Here is a 26297-nt window from a genome sequence, read left to right on the forward strand (position 1 = left end):
GTCATGCACATTCTTTTTTTTTTTTAAAGGTTTTATTTATTTATTTGACAGAGAGACAGTGAGAGCAGGAACACAAGCAGGGGGAGTGGGAGAGGGAGAAGCAGGCTTCCCGCGGAGCATGGAGCCTGATGCAGGGCTCGATCCCAGGACCCTGGGATCATGACCTGAGCCGAAGGCAGACGCTAAATGACTGAGCCACCCAGGTGCCCCTGTCATGCACATTCTTACAGAGAAATCCATTCACATTATGCAAAGCCTTGTATTTGCTGTTGTTTGGGTGCTTATGAACATTTTGAGCTCTGATTTGTTTGAAAGTGATGAGACTAATGTTTTTTTTTTGTTTTTTTTGTTTTTTTTTTTTTTGAGACTAATGTTTTTGAAGCTCATACCTGCATAGGACTTTCGCTGATTGCCATGAGAGCTGAGGCAAAAAAGGATCAAGATGAAGTTCCTCTAAAGTCTTTTAGATTTTCCATCCGAAACGTATAAAGTGAAAAGCAGCAGCAGAGTAGTGAATTCATGGATTTCTTTTCTTTTCTTTTTATTTATTTATTTATTTTTTGAGAGAGAGAGAGCAAGCATGCAAGCTGGGGGCGGGTGAGAGGGGGAGAGGGTGAGGGAGAGGGAGAGAGAGAATCTTAAGCAGGCTCCACCCCCAGCGTGGAGTCTGATGCAGGGCTCGATCTCCCTGAGATCATGACCTGAGCTGAAATCAAGAGTCAGACACTTAACCCATTGAGCCACCCAGGCGCCCCAGGAATTCATGGATTTCTTAACAGGCACTGTTTTCTAAAAATATTGGACTGTAGTTCATTTTTCTACCTGGATTGGCCTCTGACAATTGGACTTTAACTAGGGTTTAGCTAAATGAAGAGCCCCTGAGAAACAGAACTTCTGTGTGATTTTGAATGGACAAAGTTCAGATGAAGGAATGTTCTGAGGTCCTGACTTTGGATGTTTTCCTCACTTCTGATCACAAAGAACAAGACCAAGTTGGTGAGAGGTAGGGATGGGGTAAGAAAATGAAATGTTTGGAAAGTGGGACATTTTGGGGACACATTTTTGAGATAGCCCAGTGGAGTTGTTATGGAAATCAATGCAAGACTCACATCCATGTACAGTTGTCTCAAAATAAATAAGTCAGTGTGCTACACCAGACCCACACTGGGACCAAGGCCAGATGTGAGAGAAAGGCTCACCGGTCAACAGTTAACAAGCTAACCAACCTGGCCAAAAAGACAGGATGCCAGGATGCCACACCTTCAAAGAGAGACTATCTTCTTGGGGAAGTGCTATTCTGAAAGCTGGGTTGGAGTATAAAAGGCCATGTCAAGGAGGCTATTTTTGAATTAATAAGGGACTTTAGAATGCTCAGAGAAAAGTTCCACTGGCAATTTTAGAAGAAAACATAGGTTTTAAAGGAGGGTATCATTCTAACTTGGAGCTGAACTACTGTGATTTGATCTATAATTTAATAGCAAATCACAATATTTCTTTTCTGACATCAACTTAAGAATGACTATCCATATAGTAAAAGTATGCCTTCAAATTTACCTGCTCCCAATAAATCCACAAGATCTGACAGGAATACATATGTTGGGTGAGTAATTTTGATTTTTTATTTGTTCTGATGAGATGGATATTCTTTGGATTTTATATTAAATATTCATAAGATAGGCCTCTGCGGTTATGTAAGTTTCTTAAGTTTAGAGACAATACAGTTGGAACACAGCTCATAATACAAAACAAAATTTAAAAAATGCACATTTTCTTCCTGATGGCATTTTCGTTTCTTGGTTCTTGGTGGCATTTGGCTCATCTAAGAAAGTGGAGGAATGTATCAATTATATCTCAATTGAAAAAAAAAAGAAAAGAAAATGGGGCCAAAAAAAAAGTCACCAAAAAACATGCAAAAGGTTAACCAACCTGCAAGAGTGAACAAACTCAAAGTTCAGCCTGGGATTCAGCCTTTAATTCCAGGACCATGGGCTATAGCTAAGAAATAATTAAAGGAGCTTCCCAGTGCCTAAGGGAGATTTAACTGTGTTGCAGCCTATTATGAAGTGATTTCATGTGCTTTGTGATGGACTTTACATAGAATTCAGTTCTAAAATACCGCGTATGTTATTCATCTCAGGGGTAGACATAAATCTGCCAAAGCTGTCTGCAAATTTAGCTCCAATTCTTGCCCCAGGTTCACAGAACATAATAGAGCATTAATCTTCATGAGGCTTAAGGAATTCTTGTGAGTTCCTTCTGATTCGCTGAGAGTTGTGTGAAACCTATTGCTTGGAGCCTTTATCATGTCAGCATTTCAGAAAATGCTCCGCTTACCCATCCCAAACAGAGGTAGCTTCCTATGTGTTAATTTCATCAGGGAAGCCAAGGAGAGGGTAAGGAAAAATTATGAAGATGAAGGTAAGGGTAAAATGAAAGACTTCTCAACAAACACTTTCCTTTGGTTACCAATATGTAATACTGACCATTCTGTGTAGCTTTTCATGGTTTGCTGAAAGACTTTATTCTTAATCCCAACTTTGACCCATGTTTTAGGAAAAGAAAAGAAAATACAAAACAAGGTTGAGGAGGAAACAATAAAAGATGTTCTAGTCAGTAAAAATATATTTTAGGAAGATCAAAGTATTGCAATTACCAGATTCATACTGGGTTGAATTTGGTGTGATGACCAAACTAGTCTTTCTTTTGGTCACTGATAAAGTGATCATCTTAGAAGTGCTTCTTGATAAGCTCAATGGGTTATACATCTTCTATGGACATGCCCTCCAATTTCTTGACCAAGGGATTATCAGACACTGGGGCAGACATCAAGGAAGACTAAAGAATAAAATTAATGGTTGTGCTGGCTTGAGAATTTCTTCTTGAAAGAGGAAATATGGAGTAGATCAGTGATTTTAAAAATACCAAGGTCCATATCTCCTTGACCAACTGAATCAGAATTTCTAGGGGTGAGGACCCAGGTATCAATATCTTTTAAAGCACCCCGGGTGACTCTGAAATGTTGATGGAGTTCAGAATCACTGGAGAAGATGAATGGCACTCTTTTATAGAATAATGATTTATAGATTCCACTGGGAATAGTGAGAGCAGTTTTGCAGAGTAAAACAGAAAGTGCAAAAGAAGTTGGAAGAGAAAGTGGATGGCAGTGTTTCTCAAACTTTAATGTGCACAGGAATGGCATTAGAGTTGGTTAAAAATCAGATTTTGACTCTGGAGGTATAGGGTGGGGACTGAGATTTTATGTTTCTGACAAGCTTCCCAGGCAATGCGGTTGCTGCTGCTGGTTCACTGACCACACTTTGTCTAACAAGGGACTATGGGTAAGTGTCCTCTTGCCCTTCACCAAGAGAAGAAAGGAGGTGTCCTTTTGCCTTGAGGCTTTGAGGCTTGTTCTGAAGTAGGAGAGTGTACTAACATCATGGAATGCTTTATTTTTGAAACCAGCTATGATCTACTAACTAATTAAGAATCTGTTACCCTAAATGTTTTTCAGGAGGAAGTTAATAGTACTTCTGTTCCACTTCCTGAACAGTTAAATTTAATTCAACAAATAGAATTTGTTAGGCCTTAGGGATTAAAAAAAGATATATGAGACAGCTTGCATGAGGGAATTCACAATCTTTCTGGGGAAACAGAAAATTAACATGTAAAATGCTAAATCAGTGCTCTAGAGCACAGTGTGGGGAATCCATATTGACCAGGGAGGAAAGATTCTTGGAAAAGCCTTCATGGAGGAGATGATACTTGAATATGAAGTTGAAGAACAACTAGGATTCCAATACATGAAAAATGGAAGGGAAGGGGAGGGATGCTTGAGGAACAAAGGCCTAAAGCAGGGGTTCCTAACTTTGGCTGCGTGTCAGACCATCTGGGAAGATTTAAAAAGTACTTTCAGAGTCTAAATTAATTGGGGCCTGGGAACCAGTATTTTTTGAAAATCTTCCTGGTGATTTTAATGGGCAATTAAGTTGAGGATCACTGGAGATATATAAAGACACCAGGTTTTTGTTAAGATTGTTTGAGGTATTTGGAGGGAAATGGGAGGAATGCAGAGCGAAGAAATCCCAGATGGTTCTTGGCAAAGACAGCTTGACCACTGTGGTGTGGGGAAGAAAACTCGTTATCACTAATAATTAAAGTCGTATATAATTATTACCGAAATAACCGAAGGCTGTGGATGATATGCTTCATAAATATGGATTAGATTGAATTAAGGTCATTCCTATAGTAGCAGTCAGCTCACTGTCTTGCATACATGGCTGGCATTGTTTTACTGTCCAGCTAGCACTGCTGTGCTGGAGGCCTAGGATGGGGCAGTGGCCGCCAGGAAAGAAAGGAGATAGATTCAGCACAGGGATGGAGTGAGTCCTCAATGGCAGTGCTCCTCAAAGCATGAAGCTTGGACCAGCAAAATCAGCACCAAGGAGGAGTTTATCAGAAATGCAAATTCTGACACATACACCACCAACCTGTTGAATCTGAATTTCTGGAAGAGGAACCCATGAAGAGTCTAGTGATTATGTCAGCTAAACTTTGAGAAGCACTGGTCTACAGAGCTGAAAGAGGCTGCAGGACTCATAGATTACATGCACACATACACTCAGACACAGACATACAGAGAACCCCATGGAAAGCCAAGAAGGAGGCAAAGAAGTGTGCTGAGATGGAGAGACAGGAGAGCAGGGCATATGGGAAGACTGCCATGGGAGCATCAGGCTGCCGGTTCAGGATGCAATGCTCATGTAATGGGGGAAGGGACTAGAGGACTGGCAGCCATGGCAGGGCTAGGATGGATGGTGTGGCCAGGGTGTGCTGGGATGTCACACCCAGGATGAGTGGGAGTGAACAGGTAACCATGGAGTCACACTGGGTGATGGAGTGATGGGCTGGCACCATGAATGGCTACAAAGCCTTCTGGCTGTGGTCCTTTCTTTCTGGCAAGCCTGTCTTCCTTTGGCTCCTTAGCAATTTTTCCACATTCTCTCCTGGGAATCTGGTGGAGGAATGCTGTTGGACAAATAGTTTCTACACTAAAATGTCCTCCTTCTTCTCTTACCTTCTGTTTTTCAGTTTCACTTACCTTATTACAATAATTTTGTATTATGCTGTCACGTGTTTGCTAAAATGAGGTTTTTTGAACGTCTCACTCCACCTTCTCCAAGCTCTTTAGCCTCATGTCTTCTGCATGATTTTCTTGAGCATTCCTTTTCTTGATAAGCTCTAAATCCTGTTTCTCCTGAACTATATGCCCATTCATTCTTTCTTTGTCCCTATTACAACCAAATCCAGTCTCTCAGGTTCCAACTCAACTCTGTGCTTCCACCCCATCATCCATTTCATTTATTTCTCATTTAAATCTAATGAGACAAGGTTCATTTCCAAGTATGTTGACAAAACAAAAAACCTCTTATTGGTCAGATAGGCTAATGCTGTTTAAAATATCAGTGGCTTCAGGGGTGTCCTGGTGGCTCAGTTTGTTAGGCATCTGACTCTTGATTTTGGCTCAGGTTGTGATTTCTGGGTCGTGGGATAGAGTCCCATATTGGGCTCTGCACTCAACACGGAATCTGCTTGAGATTCTCTCTCCCTCTGCCCCTCCCCCTGCTCACTGGCTCGCTCTCTCTCTCTCTCTCAAGTAAATTAAAAAAAAGTATATCAGTAGCTTCTCGTTTGAATCTAAAACAGTGATGAAGTAAAGGGAGGTGTCTACTCTGCAGCCATTTGAGATCCAAGGCCTTCCATCTCCTACATTTGGCCAGAAGGCAAGAGATTGAGTGAGATACTGGTTTTTAGGAGCCAGGCCTAGAATTAGGTGTGTCATTTCCACCCACATTCCATTGACCAGAACTCAGTCAGATGACCTCAACTTACTGCAAGGGAGTTGGGAATATGGTCTAGCAATGCCCCCAAGAGGAAAAAGAATTAGGGTTTAATGAACACACTTTGCCACATCCTACTTTTTCATATCAGTCTCTCTAAAGCTGGTATCTTTCAGATTCTCCATGTTGGGAGGTATAAAAATGAGAGCTCATTAGTCTCTGTTTCCTGTATATCAGGTATGTCACAAACATTATCTCAGGCCTTAGGGCAATCTTGCAAAGCAGTTATTATTTTCACTCTACCCATTTTATAGATGAGGAAACTAAAGAACCAAGATAAAGTAACTTACCCCAGGACCCAGGCAGTCTGACTCCAGAGCCCAGTAGCTTATATTGCACAGTCCCCAAGCAAAGAAAGAAAATGACCACTAGGGCCAGACAGAACTGGAGAAATGACTGTTCTGTAATCTACTGGTTGTATAATCTTGCACGAGTTTCTCAACTTCTGTAAGCCTTGGCCTTGTTTGTAAATTGGATCATTAGTATTACTTAATAGGACAGATATAAGATTAAAACGCAACCTACCAGCAATGCTTAGGGATATAAAGGTAAAACTATTTCTAACTTTAGGGAAAACAATTGAGTTTCCTCTGCCGCTGTTTCTTATTTTCCTAACAAAGTTTATACCTTCAGCTAGAGAAATGTCAGAGATCCTAATAGGAACCCAAGCTATGTTCATACTCTGAAACCACTTAGAATGTCCACATCATGAACAATCGTTTCCACCCCAACAAGACATAAAGTCTCCCAAACTAAACTGAATGCAAACATGATTATTTGGTTGCTCTGGTCCCTAGAGATAAATACAATTTTATTGACAATACTGCTGGGTGTTCGGAATTTATTATGATTCAGTTCACTGTTGAACATCTACATTCAGAGCTGAACCTCACTAATTCTCCTTTTATTAAATCATAAAATTAACTCAACAAAACTAACAATACTATCTTATTCCACTTCTTGAAAGTAACCATTATCCAATATTTCATATTATTAAAATGTGTTCTTTCATTAGAACTATTAATGAGAAAACTGTTTATGGAATACTGTTAGGAACATTGCACTTCTGTATTCATTTGATCATATATATATATATATATATAAATTATAAAAGCAACTCATGTTCATTATTTAAAATTGAGAAAATACAAAAAAGAACAAAATACACTTAAAAAAAAACCCTACTATCGAAACACAGACACCATCAATTTATTTTCTTTTCTTCCAATCCTTTTTAATAAATAGACTTTAAAATAGTTGGAATTATATAACTTTGTATTCTGCATTTTTTACTTAATTTTCTGTCATTAACATTTCCCCATATTATGACATTTTCTTTGAAACACGTTGCATATGGATGTCAAGTGGCTGTGCCATCCATTCTCTAGTCCATTGTTGACTTTTATGTTGAAGTATTTTCTATTATAAGCAGTGCTTAGATGAATATTTTTGTACCTAAAGATTTTTCACATTACTTAGGATGATTCACGGAAATGGTCAAGAGAATAAACTTTTTAAAGAACTTCTGTTTTCCAAAAGGTCTGCCCCTGTTCATAGTCCTGCAAGTTATATGGTTTTCTTTTTTTCTCTTTTCTCTTATTGCTATTATTTTTATTTATTTTTTGTTGATTGAAGTATAGTTGACACACAGTGTACATTAGTTTCAAGTGTAGTACAACATCAGGTTTCAACAAGTCTATGGGTTATGCTGTGCTCACACACATGAGGATTGTGTGAGAACTATCCGTGAGAACTGTGCAGTGTTCATCTGACTTGTATTCACTTCTTTAGCAGTGAAAGGAGCAAAAGTCTTATGCTCTTACATTCACTACCTTGCTAAATCTTCACATGAGGTCTTGTAAGTGGATTTAGCAGATATTAATTTCCTCCATAAAAAAGGTAATTGTTCTGAAAGGTTAAAGGAGGTAAATAAGTTACACCATATAGGGGCAAAGCTAGGACTTGGACCAAGTTCCTCCAAGTCCCATTTCCAGGTTTCTTGCCCACTACACTAGGTGCACTCTTTGAGTCATAGTAACTGAGAATAGTCCATTAAATGGGAGCAGGTATTGAAGAAAGGCAGGAAGAAGAGGAAGAGGTTAGCTAGAGGAAGAAAAAGAAGGAGAAGAAAAGAAGATGAAGGAAGAAGAAGTAAAGAAGGAAGGGAGGGAGGAAGAAGAAATAAATCTGTGATGTTCATTAATAGTAGGTGCTAAATTGCTTCCTCTCCTCCCATCTCTCCAAGGGCACCTGTAATAGGCATAACACAACTGTTAAGGGAAAAGGTGGGATTAAATCTTAAGTTTCTCTGATGAAAAAAGTAATGGCTCTTTCTCTATTTGAAAGAAAAAAAGTACTACACTTTGGTATTCGAAAGGTTGGTTTCTGGGAAATCATTGGGATAGAAAGTTTTGTCTTAGACGAAAATTATGATATTCACACCTCTCTCTCCCTCTCTCTCTCTCTCTCTCACACACACACACACACACACACACACACAGTTGTCTCATCTATGTTACAATCCCAGGAATCAGGCCTTTACCTTTCTACCCAAATAGATTTTCATTAGCACTTATTCTCACACTCTGTCTGTCATAACCACTATCCAACCTTATAAACTCATGCCTACTTGGTTATGGACCTCTTCTGTAGATTCTCTTTTGGATAAAACAAAAACAAAAATAAAAACATGCTCTGGTTTAGAACCTAGGTTTTTTCACCAGAGAACAATTCTTATTGATTGGGCCATTTTGATGGATAGGAGGCAGAAGTGTATGCGCGTGTGCATGTGTGTGTGCGTGTGTGCACATGTGGTGTGTGAATTGGGGAGCAGGTAATGTAGTTCCACATGATCAGAACTGGCGGTCTAGTCTAGAGCAGGATCTTTAGAGGTAGCTGGCAAAGTCTGTTTTACACATATAGAAGCTTTTCTCAGAAACTTGCCTTCTTCCAGCCACATTTTTACCTTTGAATAAGAGCATGCTAGTCAATGTCTTGACTCCCTCACATCCCAGGGCAGCAATTCTAGCTAAGAAGAGAGGATAAAATCCATCAGTACCTGAAAATTCAGCCTGTCTTCATAGAGATGAAAATCATTATTAATAGTATTATCTACAAAGGAAAGGAGAACTCTGGGTGTGTAAAATTTAAACCTTAAAGATTCTGATAATCATTCTTATTTCCTTCATTTCCTTGCTTACTAGTTGCTAGCTGCTGCTGAAAAATATTAGTTGCTTAATACAGTATAAGTTTATTTCTTACTCACATTGAGTACAAAGTGAATGTTCCTGGTGGCTTTCCTCCAACCGGTGATTCAGGGACCCAGGCTCCTTCCATCTTGTTGTTCTATCCCCTTTAAGGAGTGGCTTATGAAGTTTCTCTGGATGTCCATGCCCATCCAGCAGGTAGAAGAGGCATTTTATTGGAGCACCAATGGGAGATTTCTATAGGCTAGGACTGGAAGTGGCACCCATCAAATTTGTTCACATTCGAGTTGCTGAAATTCCGGCATATGGCTTCATCCATCTGGAAAGGAGCCTGGAAAGTTGAATTGAGTTGTGTGCCTGCAAAGAAGGAAAACAGCTGTGGTGAACAGCTAATCAGTTTTTATCAAACTGACTAGAAATAGGACCAGATTAATGCAACATGGACAACATGGCAAAGTTAAGTCCTTTAAGACACTGGATATATTTGAAAATGAGTTCATTCTGGCAGTCATTACTCAAAGTCCATAGCATATTTTTCTAATTCTTTAGAAAGACTCCTTCCCAATGCATTTCTATCTTCTTTGATAAAACCAGGAAAAATGAGAATTTTGTTTGGGACATAAATCACAGAAAGTGCCACTTAAGGTCAATGTTGGTTGGTGGTCTTCAGCCATATTTTACTTCTCATTAAAGCAGCCAGACTGAAAATTGTGTCTAGAGGTGATATTTAGTAAGTCTGAGTTAGGAGTAAGTCCTCAAGAATGAAAATGTTTCTGTCTATACATATTATCTTTGTGTCTCCAGAAACATTCAGAAATTCTTGTTGATTACAGCAGTATCTATAGTTCAAAGAAGAATTCAAACTGCAAGCTATTCTAACATCTGTTTTGGTTTTATGGTCAATCTGAATAGTTGTAATTTACATTCACTGGCACCACACAATGAGGTTATTTTCAAACTACTGTATTTTGTAAAAAGAAAACAACAACAAAAATGACCTCTTTGTACTTAGATGTTGAGCCAAGTCCTAACTATCCATACCAACCGAGGGAAAAATGTCATGAATTACCAGTAATAACTTAAGAACTCACCTTAGACCACAGTCTTACCCTCTTCGCTACCCAGCCTTTATGGCTAACTTGCATTGCAGTTCATTACCAACCTTAGGCCCATCAGAGAAACCCATAAGAGAGGACAAAAAAGACAATAATGAGGGTAGAAGAGAAGCAGAGACCCTGGATAAAAGGATAATTACATCCTATAGTTGAAAACGAGTGTGGAACAGGAATTATTGTTAAATGGAAACAGAACGCATCGTGTAATCAGACCACCCAATAGTCCTAGTAAATCATTTGTGAATGGGGGTGCCTACTCCATAACCTCAGTTGGGTATTTCCCTGGACAGATATTCTTCATTGCTGGGAGGAAGCTCGCCATCAATCCTTCTGATCCTCTGCCTAATGTTACCCACATCAGTTAAGCACCACCAACTGCCTTTTCCTTACTGGATTTGAACCAGGTTCATTTGTACTAAGTTCTGCAAATACAGAAACAATAAGCAAGCTCAAAAGCAAGGCCAGAAAATTGCTACATGATATGAAAAATAGTAGTTGTCATTTGTTGAACACTCAGAAGTCACCTGTTTGTGCAATGTCCTCCTCCATATTTGATCCCATTTTATCCTTACCAAACCCTCCAAAGGGTTCTGCATTTTTTCTATCTTGGAGGCCATGATCTGAGGCACATAGAGATTATGTGTGTAACACTAAGCAAGTCACTTAATCAAGCAATAGGGTTGGGCAGGCCCTTAAACACTACGTTTGTTGCCTTATCTCTCTCTCTTGGACCTTCTTCGGACTCTGTGCTCCTCACTGCTTAGCTTAGATTTCCTTTTTTTTTTTTAAGGCTTTTTTTTTTTTTTTTAAAGATTTTATTTATTTATTTGACAGAGAGAGACACAGTGAGAGAGGGAACACAAGCAGAGGGAGTGGGAGAGGGAGAAGCAGGCTTCCCGCTGAGCAGGGATTAGCTTAGATTTCCAAATGACTTTGCTCCTGGTGCTCTTCTATGGGCTGCACTTCCTTGGGTCTCTGACATTGCTCCTGCCTCCTGGTGCTCACCAGGCTACCCATGCTATTAGGCTGTTGCCATCCTCCCTCTGGTCTCCACCTCACCCATCCCTGAGGCGGGTGTGCCCCTGATAGGCTGTTACACAAGCAACTATAGACAGTTTTATTACCACATTTTATTAGATTTGACACCCTTGACTGCAACACCTATGATAATTTCAGAGATGTTAAAATGGGAACAAAACAAAAAGAAATCATTGGAATTGATGAAATAGCATGGTGAAATTTCCAGGCTACGCGATAAGGCTTATTCCACGAGAATTTCTTCTGAAAGAGAAGTTGGAGAGTCTTGATGTGATTTCTTTAAAGCTTTAAGTTAACGTAGCACATTTTACAATGAAAACTAATGTTTGGGAATGTGGAATGAGAAGACATATCTAAAACTCAGAGTACTTTTTTCCTTATGTTACTTAGATTCCATGTCCATGGTAAGCATGTGGCCTGCTAATGTGCCCAAATGAGCTGTCTGTACCAACCCAAGAGGCTGGCTGATGTTCACTGTAAACAGAAATGCCGGGAAACACCTACTTGAACAAAATCAACACCTACTTTGATTTTGTGATTATCTTTTTCTTTACTAATTAAGTACATCAAACTTTGCTTCTGGTTGCCTTATTTACAGGTCAATGATGCAAATTAGCTAACTAATGAACATAACCCATAGTGTCTATACATACTCTTAGGTAAAGTACAGAAAAAATAAAATAAAAACATCAAAGTTGAAAGCTGACCCTTGGTTCTTATCCCAGTCATAAGGCAAGCAATTGTTTATTTTTATTAACAATCTGTCTGCGTTGGTGGGAGCCCCAACACAATGAAAGAGTTTGCAGTGTTTATACACAAGGAGCTGGGATTGGAGGACAGTAGAGAGGACATGAAGGATGTCTGAGCTGGGACAGACAGATATTGCATGCACAAAACTGATCTTGTGTCCTCCATTGGTCTAAGTACTCAATGGTTGCCCTTCAGGTACTCATCACAAGCTGGCAGAAAAAGGTGGGAGATTCTGAATACAGGAGTTCTTTCTCCTCACCTGCTTTGCATTTTCACACAATTAAATTAAGTGCCTAGGTGTGGCATTCGCTGTTGGAAAAAGCCCTAGGGGCAGAACATGGCATTCGGTGTCACTTTAGTTTATTAGCTACCACTTAGCTATTCAAGTTAGGGGGAAAAAGCCTTCAAAGCACACCTCCTCTCTTCAGATTATAACTGATTAAGCCACCAACAATTTTCTCTCCTCTACCCCTTATCCAGCTTTGGGAATGTTGAGCTTTTCGTACACATGGGCCAATTTTCAGAATTGTCAAAGCATGCTGTTTAACACTATACTCAGCTCGCTGAAAAGCTGCTAATGCATTTCCACAAGCTCTGGTGAACTGCTCTCTGTATTCGGACTATGTTAACAGCTCTGGACACACATGGTGTCCTAAGACAAAATAAAAGCGGAATGATTTGCAATTTTAGGGAACACAGAGACCATTTCCCTCTTGGACGCAGGGGAGCATCCCTGTAAGGAGAGTGTATACGTGTGAGCGCCCAGCTGGCCTTTCTAAGTCTGTCTCTCTGCCACAGGGCTGTATTCCGAAACAATAGCTCTATATCTGTCATGTGTCTGGACACTGCAGCCCTCCTAAAGGGCACAGCCAGGCATGCCAGAGGACCGGGGAAGAGTCCACTGCAGATATGTAACACTTCTAAGGAGCGGACCTACCTGTGGCTCCTACACCAGAGAATAGCCCTCATCCGTCAATCGCCTGATAGTACCTGGTGATAGAAGGATGGATGAATGTGGCTGGAAGACTGGGGTAAAGAAGGGAAGATTATGTAACACCAGCTGGGCACCTAAGTTATCTCCCCTCTGGGCCAAGAAGGCCTCACACCTGCTTTTGGGGCTCAGATGGGGGAATCCATTTATTTAGTCATCTGTTCATTCAACTATTATAGAATGTCTACATTGGAAGGAAGCTGAGTATTCTCCGATCTTGGCAAATTTTGTTTTACTAATCTTCACTTGACTTTTAGACTACTACTGTTCTTTTTTACACAGTAAATGGGTAAGGACAAAAAAGGTAACGTTTATATAAATACGAAACTATCATAAACAAGCAGTAAGACTTCAGAGTAAGAAATAAAAATAGCACTAGACTGACCCTGCTGTCCTGTCAGGGAAAAGGCCTGAAATATGTATCATGAGGGGTCAGCTAATTAAGAGCAGCCCTCACTAGGCAAACAGAGATTTCCAATTGGGACCCCTTCTTTAAAAATTCTTTCTCTCCAGCAGCTGCTGAGTGTGTGTGTGTGTGTGTGTGTGTGAAAGAGAGAGAGAGATTTTGCAGGAATATATAAGCCCATTTGTCATTTTATCATCATGTTGCATAATAAGTGATAATCATAAACCTATCAAATATCTGATTTAGAAGGAACCTAATAGATCAAATAATAGTTCATTCTCTTAATTTATAGTTGAGGAAAATGAGATTTAGAGAGTCTACTCATTAGTGACAGAGCCAGTGCCAAAGCCCAGACTTGTTAATCTTGGCCATACAAATTAATACAGGTTTGATTCATGTCTCCAGGAAGCTTACAATGCATTTGGAAGTCAGGACATGTTCAATGGGAACCAAAATGGGGAACTCAGAGCTCCAAACTTTCCATAGTTTAATATTCTTGATGGTGAAAGGGAGAGAACTCAGCTGAGCACATCACGGTCATGGTTACAATGGTTTTCCAGATTTGTTAGTGAGAGAATTAGTGGCAGACATCACCTAATTGCCAAGATGCCCCTGGTACTTTTCGTCATGCAAAGTCCTTTGTCCAAGAGGAGAACACATTGAAGAACACATTTGACCCTCTAATGTTATGTTAGGAATGAAATAGCCACTGATTCAAAACTCAGTTTCAGCTCCTACAAATTCCAGCACAGAGGATCTTTCTGGAGAGTTATTAGAACATATTGTAACTCCCAGGAGTTACTAAATCCTCTAAACTATATTGACCCCTATTCTGGTGATATTGATTTTATTGTAGCAAATGCTGAGGAAAATAGGGGTTATAGTCATAAAGTATAGCAACATAACCTCACCTATGCTCTGAATGGTCAGATGTGGATGTAGCCCACACCTCTACCTCATACCTTTCAGAGCTCACACTGAATTAGCAAATGAACAAGGCCACATGAACACAATGAAATGGATTTATTATTTCATTTAGTATGGTGGAAGAGGACTAATTACATGGCAGCCAAATTTATATTTCCTCAGAAACAAGTCAATCTTGCAAAAAGCTCTTTTTCAAAGGCTCACTGTAAAGAGCCAGCAGGGCGATGAGAAATGGCCATGGCCTGACACACCAGTACACCATGCCATCCCCACCTTCTGCTCTTGACAATGAGGGCTGAACTCCATGTAACTGGCAGGGAGATGTCTCTGTCTGATCCTCACAGATGGACACATCTATCAGCATGTCAGGTAGGCGTCAGTTAGAGCTGACTTACGTTTTCCTCAGCTTTGGCAAAGTCATAATGATTATGTAAATTTATCTGAGGGCTGTTAACTTGTAATGAAGGAAGAAAATATGTCCTGTGCATGTACCAGTTTGCAAGATGTATAATGACTTTCTCTTTTCTCTCAACAGCATGGCATTGGCATTCCCTCTATTTCTATTATGCTTATGCTTCATGAACTCATCAAATTACTGCACCATGCCTGGTGCTGTAATGTTACCATTACCAGAAATGGTACATCAGGGAGAATAGGTGAGATGGGTCGATTTCTATTATTAAATCCAAGTGATTGCTCCATACAGGGTAGCTGCCAAAATACGGCAACATCCTCGGAGCCCAGCAGATACCCAGATGGGCTAGAAAGTGTCAGGAGGCTGGGCTTGAGGAAATTTAAAGAAATTTAAATTTGAAGAAAATTAAAGAAATCTAAAGAAATATTTCCTTTTTATCTTCCTCTTTTTTTCCTCCATGGAAACATAGCATGAGAGATCACACTGCCTATTGCCCAGATGGACTTAGGTATTCTTAAGGGGAAGACTGGAAGAATTGCTGACGAATATGTATGAGGATAAGTATAAGTTTTGAGTATAAGTATGAGTAAATTTTGAGGCTGAGGAATTTTATAAGTGACAGAAATAAGTGCTTGGAGGGAAAAATTAATCACTAAGATTTGCCTCATTTGTCAGCTAAGGACACAGACTTCAGAGCTCTTAGGAAAACTTTGTTTTAGCTCATGTCAGTGACTACACCCTTTTACTTGGTTGGGTCTTTTCCTCGTCAACACACCAGAAGAGATCAGGCTGGGTTTTTAGGGAAGGACCAGGTGATGCTTCCTAAGGTTTGGCCAGCCCCTGCCCCCCAACTCCCTTCTTCCTTGGCTGGTCAGGGGCTGTGTCTCTGCTTCCACACTGGGCTGATGCCAAGTTCTGAGGAAACCTCCTTCTTTTCCAATCTTTTCTCCAGGAGCAGACCTTGGGAGGAGGCGATTTTACTATGTCACCAAATGCAAATACAGACAGGACACTGTAACTGAGAAGGTTTGGTTAGCAGAGTGACAGGATGGCAAGGGCTGTGATTTGGCTCTCAGAATTACACAGTTTGGGAATAAGTGTGGACCTTAGAAAACCTTGGACAAGAAATTAGAGAAGTGACTTGTCCAGTAGCACAGAGCCACAGGTGGCTGAGCCATGCTCACTAGAAACAGTCATCTTCACAAAGATTATGCCCTTTCTACCACTTGACCTTGTACAGGGTCAAGTCCAGCCATGGCCCTCACAGGTGGGATAAAGAACATCTGCGGATGCCCATCCAGAAAGAGAAGGAGAATGTTAGCAATCACTTTTAAATCAGGCATCCTTTTGGATTGTTTTTCTTCCAGTGTTACCCCAAATAATCAGTAGTAGGTACCAGTGCATTTGGGGATGAAATGGGTAATAGCGTTATTAAGATTGTTTATAATTTGGGGTTGTGGGCTACAAGGATCTGTCTGCATAGCCCATGCCCATGCAATGTACCGTCCTTGCTGCTGTGGCTGCCACTTGACATGAGCCACGTGCAAGGCACTCTGCTGACCATCCAGCTCATGGGCATGGATCCTAGTTCTTTCATTTTATGGCAACACAATGCATCCAGCCCATAGGCTGTACCAGTATCACAATGAAAGTCTATGCATGGTGGGAAATGAAACCACTGTGCTGTTGTGGATACCTTCATTTTGAAGTTTTGTCCTCATTAAGAACTCTTAGCTTATTGATAGGATGCGAATGTTTGTTTTCTTTTAAGCAGCATTGCATTCAGAGACAAAGAAGATAAAACTCATTCCTTTGCTGATGTTCCCACTCCTTAGATGAGCCAACAAACCTTGATGAGGATAAAATACCAGATTAAATGGTACTTTGACCTTTGAGAGACTTTAACCAAGATATAAATGTTCTAACATATCTAAATATTAGGATGGTAGGTGAATAATATCACTTTTGATGCCCACATTTTCAAATTCCTTCTCAATCACTTTCCTGTTCTTAGGACATTGTGAATAATTCAAGGCGCCACTTGTTTGAGTTATTTTTGACTTAGTTTAAAAGTTTCTGACCCACCAAGGCTCTTTTATCATGGGTCTCTCCCTGGATCCTCTAAATTAATCCCATGTTGATCAATATTGGAATTTATAAAAATCCAGAAGGATATGGCTGTGTTCTGTGTCAGGGGTTGATAAACTTCTTCTGTAAAAGGCCAGATAGTAAATATTTTAGGCTTTACAGATCATATGATTTCTGTTGCAACTTCTCAACTCTGCCATTGTAGTGTATAAGCAACCAGAGATATGTAAATGAATGAATGTAGCTGTGTTGCAATAAAACTTTATTTATAAAGACAGACTGAATTTGGCCCATGGATGGTAGTTTGCAGATCTCTGCTCTATGGCATCTCTATGGAAGCATTCACTCATTCAACAAATTTTTATTGAGTACCTATAATAGGCATAATGCTAGGCTTGCAGGGAAAAGAGTAAACAGACATTGCTCTTACCTTTATAGAGCTCATGTGTTATCTCAGCAATAGACAAACAGTGAGTAATTACAAAGTATAATAAATGTTAAGACACAGAGAGTCTAGGGCACTATCAATATATGTCCCCTTATCCAGGCTATACACAGAAATCAGAATGGATCAAAAACTAGATCAAAAGCTGGGCTAGGCATCAAAAGGAATGAGATCTTGCCATTTGCAATGACGTGGGTGGAACTGGAGGGTGTTATGCTGAGTGAAATAAGTCAATCAGAGAAAGACATGTATCATATGACCTCACTGATACGAGGAATTCTTAATCTCAGGAAACAAATTGAGGGTTGCTGGGTTGGGGGGTGGGGTGGGAGGGATGGGGTAGCTGGGTGATAGACACTGGGGAGGGTATGTGCTATGGTGAGCACTGTGAATTGTGCAAGACTGTTGAATCACAAATCTGTACCTCTGAAACAAATAATGCAATATGTGTTAAGAAAAAAAAGAAGAAGAAGAAGAAGATTGCAGGAGGGGAAGAATGAAGGGGGGGAAATCGGAGGGGGAGAAGAACCATGAGAGATGATGGACTCTGAAAAACAAACTGAGGGTTCTAGAAGGGAGGGGGGTGGGAGGATGGGTTAGCCTGGTGATGGGTATTAAAGAGGGCACGTTCTGCATGGAGCACTGGGTGTTATGCACAAACAATGAATCACGGAACACTACATCAAAAACTAATGATGTAATGTATGGTGATTAACATAACAATAAAAAATTTAAAAAAAACAAATGGGGAAAAGGACAAACTAAAGCTATTGTCAAATAATGTTTGAGGTTATCCGTGGGTTACAAATAGGCATGGCCCCCGTTATCTTATAAATAAAATGGTTAATTTAAAAAAAAAAAAAAAAAGCTGGGCTGGGGAAATTTAATGTAACCTATCCATATTATTGCTTTTTATCTTTTCCCCCTCCATGATTCAGTTTTGAAAGAAGTGACTTATGTTCATACCTGAAGAATGAGTTGTAGGTAGTCTGATGAAAAAAAAAAAAAGTGTGGGGGAGGACAAGACAGCATTGCAGGCAGGGACAATAGGAGTTGGCAGAAAATGGTTTCTCGGGTCCCTGAGACTTGAGTTCCTGAGTCCCATGAGCAAGCCAGGTTTTGCAGCAATGGAAGGTCAGCCAAGAAGCCTAATTTACATGGGGTGGTGGGGGGAGGGTGGATGTGACAAGAATCAGAAGGAAGAGAGGATAGAGATGCAAAGAAATTATAGTAATCAAGGAGTTGCAGAGAAGATTAAATATCAAGTAGTCACATCACTTTATGAAAGCTACTTGCTGGCAGGCTCATTTAGTTTATTCCTGACCTAATTTACTCAAATTTGAGCCTGAAGGCCGGTACTAATTTGCATGTCCAAGAGTCATGTTTGTCTTGAAATCTAAACCTGATCACGTTGTAAATGTGAATCTGGAAAGACAGCAAATGTAAATGCCTGTTCTGAATATTATTATTTAATTGCATTTGGAAAAGAAAATAATTTAAAAGATGAAAATAGGGAGAATCATTAGCAACCAGCATTAATTAATGTTGGCAGAATGGATTACATACTACATGTCAAAAGTAAATTCTAAGTGACATTCTTCTGTAACCACTCTTTTAATCTCACATTGCAATACTGCCCTGGGGTCTGTTGTAATAGCAGATGCGGCCACAGACTCCTTCCTTGATCCCTGGTTTGAATAGGTAATCTTGGACAACATCACCACCTGAAGTGCTAAACTTGACAAGGAACTGGCCCAAGAGCTCCTCAGCTACAGCAAGGGAATCCCCTCTTCCCAGTCCTCATCAGACATGTGATGTGTACCTAGGATTTTTATGAAGGTGACAAGAAGTTACAAACTGGGAAAGCAACAGAAAATTGTTGCAACTCTTTGTTATTCAAGGCCATAATTTACATTAAAAACTCTGCTTTAGAAAATTAAATAGTTGGGATTAAATAAAAGAACTGAAACAGCCTTTTTGGCTTACTAGAGCATAGGAATGTAAGGACATAATAAGCAGCAGAGAAACATCCATAATGAATTTATATTAAGAGTGGGTTTAATCCTCCAAGAACAAATCAAATACTAAAATATAATTAGCGATGTTAGCAAAATCTTATCTCTGTTTATGCCTTTAATTTAAACTGGTGACTCTGGGAAAAGGGGAAATGCTGATTCTATGTTTCTGCCATTTTAAGGTACATTCACCCATACTTCTGAAGGGATCTGGTACCCAGGGGAGAGTAGGGACCAGAAAACGGGGAAAAATATTTGGGGGAGGGAGTCTAAAGGGATGGGTAGTCTCAGAATGGTACTTTTATCTCTCAACCATGAGGGGTCCCGAAATCAGGTGATTTGCCATGTAGTAGCTCTTGCTACAAGGGGTGGGGGAGGGGCCAGGAGAAAAGACCCTCGAGGGCAGACTCTGCTCATTCCAGAAGAAAGAACCTAAGCAGGATTGTTACCATTCCTTGAAGGGCCTTCTAGAAATCCTGTAGTGTTTTTGTGTTTGTGTATGTTCATCAAATTAAGTATTATCTCATCTTAAATTATGTTTCTTTTCTTTTCCCTTGGATCAATCTTAGGGTATTATACTGAATTTTTTAAAAATTATGTATGGAGACAGGTTATGTTATCTACAAATGTTACTTCAGGTTAGTCAAAGGGGTGTCAGTACATATGTGTTATAAAATAGGAGGCATGTTGGGTCTGATAGGGTTGAGACTCTGTGATAGGCCACGGCCCCTTCACTGGGAGGGTCATTGATAGGTTTCAGCCAGAGCTTGCAAATGGCAGCCTGTTGGAGTCAATGTTTTCTTTGGCCTGCACAGTATTTTGTAAAATGTGAATTATTTTGCCAACATTGAACATTTCTGGAGGTTTCGCATGAAAGTCCAGATTTTTGGCTTCTGGAGATAACATAACATAAAAAATATAAAATAATATATGCATGGCAGCCCTGGCAAGACCCCACCCACATCCAGGCTATGTTTGCTAAAGGTGAGGCAAGGCTGTTCCTTCTCTTCAGACCAGGCAGACCTCATGGATGTTACTTGCTCACCTTCTGGGACATCGGAGTTTGAATTGGCTTAAATAACACTGCATTAGAGGTGTTGGCAGGCAGCACTGAGGAGGAGGGAATAAGGAGAAGCAGACAGCCAGGGTGGAAGTAGTGTGTAAGAGGAAAGGGAGGAAAAGAGCGGAAAGGGAGCCAAAGTGGGGACTGTGCAAATAATGGATGGTGACAGAGTGTATCAGCCTCCCTGCTTCAACCCTCCCGCCTCAATCGGGAGCGGCACGGGCAAGATAGCATCAGGCTTTTCTCCACTTCCTTCCGGCTTCACTAGCTACACAGGTGAAATTAAGTGATAAATGAATCCTGAGAGCAGCCTAGCAGGGAAAAAGCGACCACAAAAGGGTGGCATGCAGCCTGAGACATGTGTGGCAGGGGAGAGAGGGGACAAGTCAATTGCCTATATACAGCTAGCACTGTCCTCACAGAGATGGAGAACTGCACCGTCCAAACCACCCTCCTGATCCTCAATAGCTTCAGGAGGCTTGAAGCTGCTTCTTCTCCGCCAGCACCTGTCCCTGAGCCATCCCCCAGTCATGGAAGCAACCTGAGGTTTTCCTCAAAGGGCAGATCTCCTAGCAGCCCTCTGGGTCCTGCTGTCCCAGTACAGTCCTAGCTGCAGTGGTCACTCAACGATTACCTGCCCCAGAGCTGGAGCGCTCAACATCATGGAGACTCCTTTCAACAAGATACCCGAGCCGGGCACAGCCTTGCTCCAGGTTCCTTGATAGGATGATTCAGATGGCTGGATTTGTCCTACCAGGAGTGCAGACCCAAGCATTAGAGTTAGCCATCAAGCACGTGGGTCCCCAACAAGCCCCTTAGTGATGCTGTTGCCACGCTGGTAGGACATCAAGTTGCTAAGAGTTCTCCACTCTCTTTTAGGCCAGGTCAGCTAGACGGAGCATTGGGGTCCTTTTCCAGAGAAGAAAAGCTACATTGCTTGAAGAGAGCATATAAAGCCAGAGGGCAAAATACTGAAATGGAATCGGCAGTGTTTGTGGCTGCATGTAGATTCTGTGGTCTGAAAGGTAAGCTATTCATGAAAGCCTCCAGTCCAATTCTCCTTTTTCATGAAATTATTTTCACTTCACAGGAGAAGAAAAAGGAATCCACCAATATATTACTTGGGGTTGAAGGCATGCCTTGTAATTGCTTATAATATCATCATCATGTCTTGTGGGAGGGCAGGACATTATTCTCACTATACAGTTGAGAAAACCAAGCCTCAGGGGGCAAAAGTGAGCTGCCCAAAGTCATGAAGGTTATGGAGCCAGGACTTGACAGCAAGTTCCACTTTCTTGATCCTGGTAGTGGCTGCTATTTTCTGTTCAAATTAAATTTATCAAGACATGATACAAATGAAATATTCCTAAAACAGTTCATCAAAGGACAAAACATCATTGGAGTAGTAGGTTTTTAAAGTTAATTTACATGCATTTTTACTTTTCCCAACTTTTTATTTTGAAAATTTTTCATGATTCAGAAAAATTTTAAAAATAGTATAATAAATACCTATGTGTATGCTTTACCAAGATTAATTTTTAATATTTTCCCACATTTATGAATGCTCTCTAAATATTTATATATACATATATACATATATGTATGCATATAAGTGTGTGTAAATATAAGAATACATACATCTATTTGCTTTTTTCCCTGATTCATTTGTAAATGAATTGCAAACATCATGCCACTTAACTCTTGTACCTCAGCATCATTTCCTGAGAATAAAGATATTCTCCTAATAGCCAAAATACCATTATCAAACCAAAAAAAAAAAAAAAAAAAGACCCAAAAACCTAAGGAAAGTAAAAATAGCTTCATAACATCACTTAATATCCATTCCATATTTAAATTTCCCTAGTTTTCCTATATTTTTTATAGATTTTTTTTCTTACTTAACATCAAAATAACTTCATACATTATATTACTTGGTTGTTATATCTCTGTACTTTTTACATCTAGAATAGTCCCCCTACTCTTCTTTTTTTTCCTATGACAATGGATTTTTTATTATTTATTATCTATTTATTTATTTGGATTTTTTTTTTAAAGAGTCAAGTTATCTTGTTGAATATACCATGTTCTAGATTTGTCTGTGTGTTTCATCGTAGAGTTTCACTTGTTCATCTATACTGTGGATTTCCTGTAAGTGGAAGTGGAATCTAGTGGCCTCACTAGATTCAGCTTTATCGCAAGAACATTCTATGGCAATGTAAACTTCCGATTGTACCACCTCAGGGAGATGTAATGTGAAGATGTCCCACTACTAGTAATTTCAAATTGGGTCACTTGGTTCAAGGGGTAACTGCTATCACTTTCCACTGAAAAGTGTAAGTTTTCTCTTTGTGCAGAACAAGTAATCTCTACAGGAACACCCTGTAACCCAACCATCTTTTACCAATGATTTTTAGCATGTGCTACAAAATGGCGATCTTTAATTCTATTGTTCCCCCTCCATTTAATAGCTGACATTCTGCTTTAAGAAAAGTTTCTTCTTCCTCACACCCCTTTCTCTCTCTCTCTCTCTCTCTCTCTCTCTCTCTGGTAGTGAGGGGATAGTTATCATTGCTTTGTGAATTTAGTTCAAATCAATGTGTTGTAAATGGTTTCTGTCATTGTTTTTGATACTCAAATTATCCCAAATTTGGCCAGGAAGAGCCCCTTCTAGCATACTCTTTTATCCTTTTGACATAATCCTCTTAGCTCTTGAGAATTTTCTTGCTTTCAAACACAACAGGATTCTCAGGCACAACTTGCATTTTCCTTGCCTCAGGTCTGGAACGAGCCATTTCTCTAAGAAGTTCGGGTTCCTTTTGGTGGAAATGGTAATAAGAAACCAAATATGAGTGTGCCATGCATTTTAATTTTTGGTGAAATTATTCTAACCTTTAGCTAGCACCAAAAAAACCCTGATGAAGTAAAATAGAATTTCCATGAGCACTCATCAGAATAACTATTCTTTGTGACTTTCGATTACTTTCATAGTTATCCTCTAGATTTCAAAAATTGTAAATTTTACTGATGGAAGAAAATAAAGCTATAAAGTGAATAAAATCAGTTTTTGAATAAAATATTCTTCATTAAGTTGATTAAGAAAGCCTCAGATCTGAAGCAGAATAACACCATCTAAAATAATGTTTTTAGTGGAAATCAGTCTCCAAATATTGACAGTGATATACAAGAAAATGTTGGAGCAGTTTTTTTTGGATCCATGCTTTTGCATTTCACATGGCAATTGTCTTTTTTTTTCCAGAAAAAAAAAAGAAAGAAAGAAAAACAGGCCATAAAATATCTCATCATCTCAAATGTGTTTTATAGCGTGCCTACTGAGTACATGGTACAATACTAAGAAACCTGGTGTGTTTTTTTTGTGTTTGTGTGTGTGTGTCCCAATTCTTTTTTTTTAAATTAATTTTATTTTATTATGTTAGTCACCATACATTACATCATTAGTTTTTGATGTGGTGTTCCATGGTTCATTGTTTGCGTGTAACACCCAGTGCTCCATGCAATATGTGCCCTCCTTAATACCCATCACCAGGCTAACCCATCCCTCCACCCCCCTCCCCTCTAAAACTCTCAGTTTGTTTCTCAGAATCCATAGTCTCTCATGGTTTGTCTCCCCCTCCGATTTCCACCCCTTTCATTTTTCCCTTCCTACTACCTTCTTCTTTTTTTTTTTTTTTAACATATAATGTATTATTTGTTTCAGAGGTACAGGTCTGTGATTCATCAGTCTTACATAATTCACAGTGCTCACCATAGCACATACCCTCCCCAATGTCCATCACCCAGCTACCCCATCCCTCCCACCCCCCACCACTCCAGCAACCCTCAGTTTGAGAAACCTGGTTTTTAATCAGATCTTTTGTTAGTAAGATTTATCTCAATTATTATCTTCTTAAATAAGGACTTTCTTTTTATTTTTAATTAATTTATTTATTTTAGAGAGAGAGAGAGCACACCCATGGAGGGCAGAGGAGCAGAGGGAGAGAGAGAGAGAGAATCCCCAAGCACACTCCAGGCTGAGCGTGGAGCCCAATGCTGGGCTCAGTCCTAGAACCCTGAGATCATGACCTGAGCCAAAGTCAAGAGTCAGACACTCAACTGATTGAGCCACCCAGGCACCCCAAGAAAGACTTTCTTCTGTCCATCAACCCAGTGGACTGAGTGCCCAGGCACTGGGGATTTAGCAGAGGACAACACAGACACTCTCTGCCCCTGTGGCATCTAGAGGGAGACAAACAATAGCAAAGAGTGATGTAGAGTAACAGTAATATGTTAGCTGCTGAAGAGGGCTATGGCAAAAATTAGGACAGGGAAAGGGAATAGGGACAAACAAGGTAGGAAGGAAAACCATAATTTTAAATCACATGGTGAGGGAAGGGTGCATGGAGAAGGTACTATTCAGGAAAATGGCACATGGGTATCCGGGGAAGAGCCTGGGACATGCTAATCAAAGGCTGCCAGGCAGGAGCATGCAAGGTGTGTTGTAGGAACAATGAGACCAGTGTGACTGGAGGAGAGAGAGCAGTGCAGAGTGGGAGGAGATAGGGGGCGCAGACTGTGTGGTCACTGTGAGAACTGTCTTTCACTCTGAGGGAAATGGGAAGCCATCGGAGGCCTCTGAATAGAGAAGTGACCAGATCTGAGTTGCATTTCAACAGGAGCACACTGGCTACTGAGTTGGGAAGAGCCTACTGGGGGGTCAAAGTCAGAGGCAGGGAGAGAAGTAAGAGGGTAGTATGGTGGTCCAGGGGGAGATGATGGACCAGGGTAATAGTAGTGGATGTAGTGAGAAGTAGTCAGATTCAAGGTACATTTTGAAGGCATATCCAACAAGATTTGTTGACAATTTGATGTGGATTTTGAGAGAAAGACAAAAGTTAAGAACAACTTTTAGGTTTGGGTCCTGAACAACAAGAAGGATGAAGTTAACATAATTGGATTGGAGAAAATTGGATGCAGTAGACATCAAATGGAGGCTGAGTAAGCAGGTGGATTTATGAATGGGGAGTTTAGATGAAAAGTTTGGGCTCTAGAAGTAAAATGTAAGTTGACAGCACAGAGATGGCATTTAAAGCCACACAGTAGATGAAACAACAAAGCAAATGAGTGTAGAAACAGGTCTTTGGTTAGATGTGAAAAGTTAGGGGAGGTGAGGGAGATCCAAAAAGACCAAGGAGGAGTGGCCAGTGGAATTGGCAGTATACCTGGAGAGTCTAGTGTCCCGGCCCCCAGAGAAGAAACCTCCAAAGAAGAAGTCAAGAATTATAACATGTTAATGTGTCTTTTGATCACAGGTGGAATATTAATTCCAATATTTGTCCTTAGAGTCGATCAATTTTAATACATAAAACTACAAACAAAATATATATGGTAACATTTCTAAAAATACATTTTAGAAAGAAGTTACAGTTCATAAGAAGAGATTAAGTGCAGGACCACTATGCTTAACTACTCCCAGCTCTCAGAATACACATACATGCAGATCCTTGTAATATATGGGTGAAGAATGCAAATGCATCCTTACCCTCTTTAGAAGGTCATCATTAACACCCTTTTCTCTCCACAAGTTAGTGAGAGTCAGAGCTGCAGGTGGTGGCAGCTTGACCTTGACCTGAGCAACAGTCCAATCAGCACACAGCCTGTAGGAACACCTGGATTTAGACATTTCTGCTCCAGGAAACGCCTCCTCGCATTTCTTTAGTATAGAAACAACAAGTGGTCACTTGAGCCACGGCCCCACATAATATGCAAATGGATAATCAGATAACAAGTTTGGTTAGACAAAAACTGCCTCCTTCCAAACGGTGCTGCCCTGGTTGTAAGTTTGGGGATGACCATCAGTTTTTTCCTAAGAGGCATTGATTGGCAACCAGGAAGAGCACTAGGCTTGTGCACTCTGGACCCTGATCTTTCTCTCTTTAAGGATGTT

At 40.1% G+C, this 26297-nt stretch overlaps 2 protein-coding genes across 2 annotated transcripts in view; one reads left to right on the top strand and one right to left on the bottom strand.

Annotated features, from left to right (window-relative positions):
• Positions 1-26297, bottom strand: part of CCDC148 (coiled-coil domain containing 148) — a 286442-nt gene that overhangs the window by 5944 nt on the left and 254201 nt on the right. The window contains exon 15 of the transcript XR_013447145.1: positions 9163-9460. The gene's annotated coding sequence lies outside the window, so the exon portion shown is untranslated. The remainder of the gene's footprint in view (positions 1-9162; positions 9461-26297) is intronic.
• Positions 12023-26297, top strand: part of LOC118533953 (uridine phosphorylase 2) — a gene marked incomplete at its 5' end in the record, with an annotated part of 30012 nt that continues 15737 nt past the window's right edge. Inside the window, 6 exon segments of the mRNA XM_078069941.1 lie at positions 12023-12160; positions 13514-13528; positions 14866-14987; positions 18910-19067; positions 19070-19127; positions 21236-21381. Of these exon segments, the coding sequence (XP_077926067.1) occupies positions 12023-12160; positions 13514-13528; positions 14866-14987; positions 18910-19067; positions 19070-19127; positions 21236-21381 (637 nt within the window).

Source organism: Halichoerus grypus, chromosome 4 (genome assembly GCF_964656455.1).
Source record: "Halichoerus grypus chromosome 4, mHalGry1.hap1.1, whole genome shotgun sequence".
NCBI lineage: Eukaryota > Metazoa > Chordata > Mammalia > Carnivora > Phocidae > Halichoerus > Halichoerus grypus.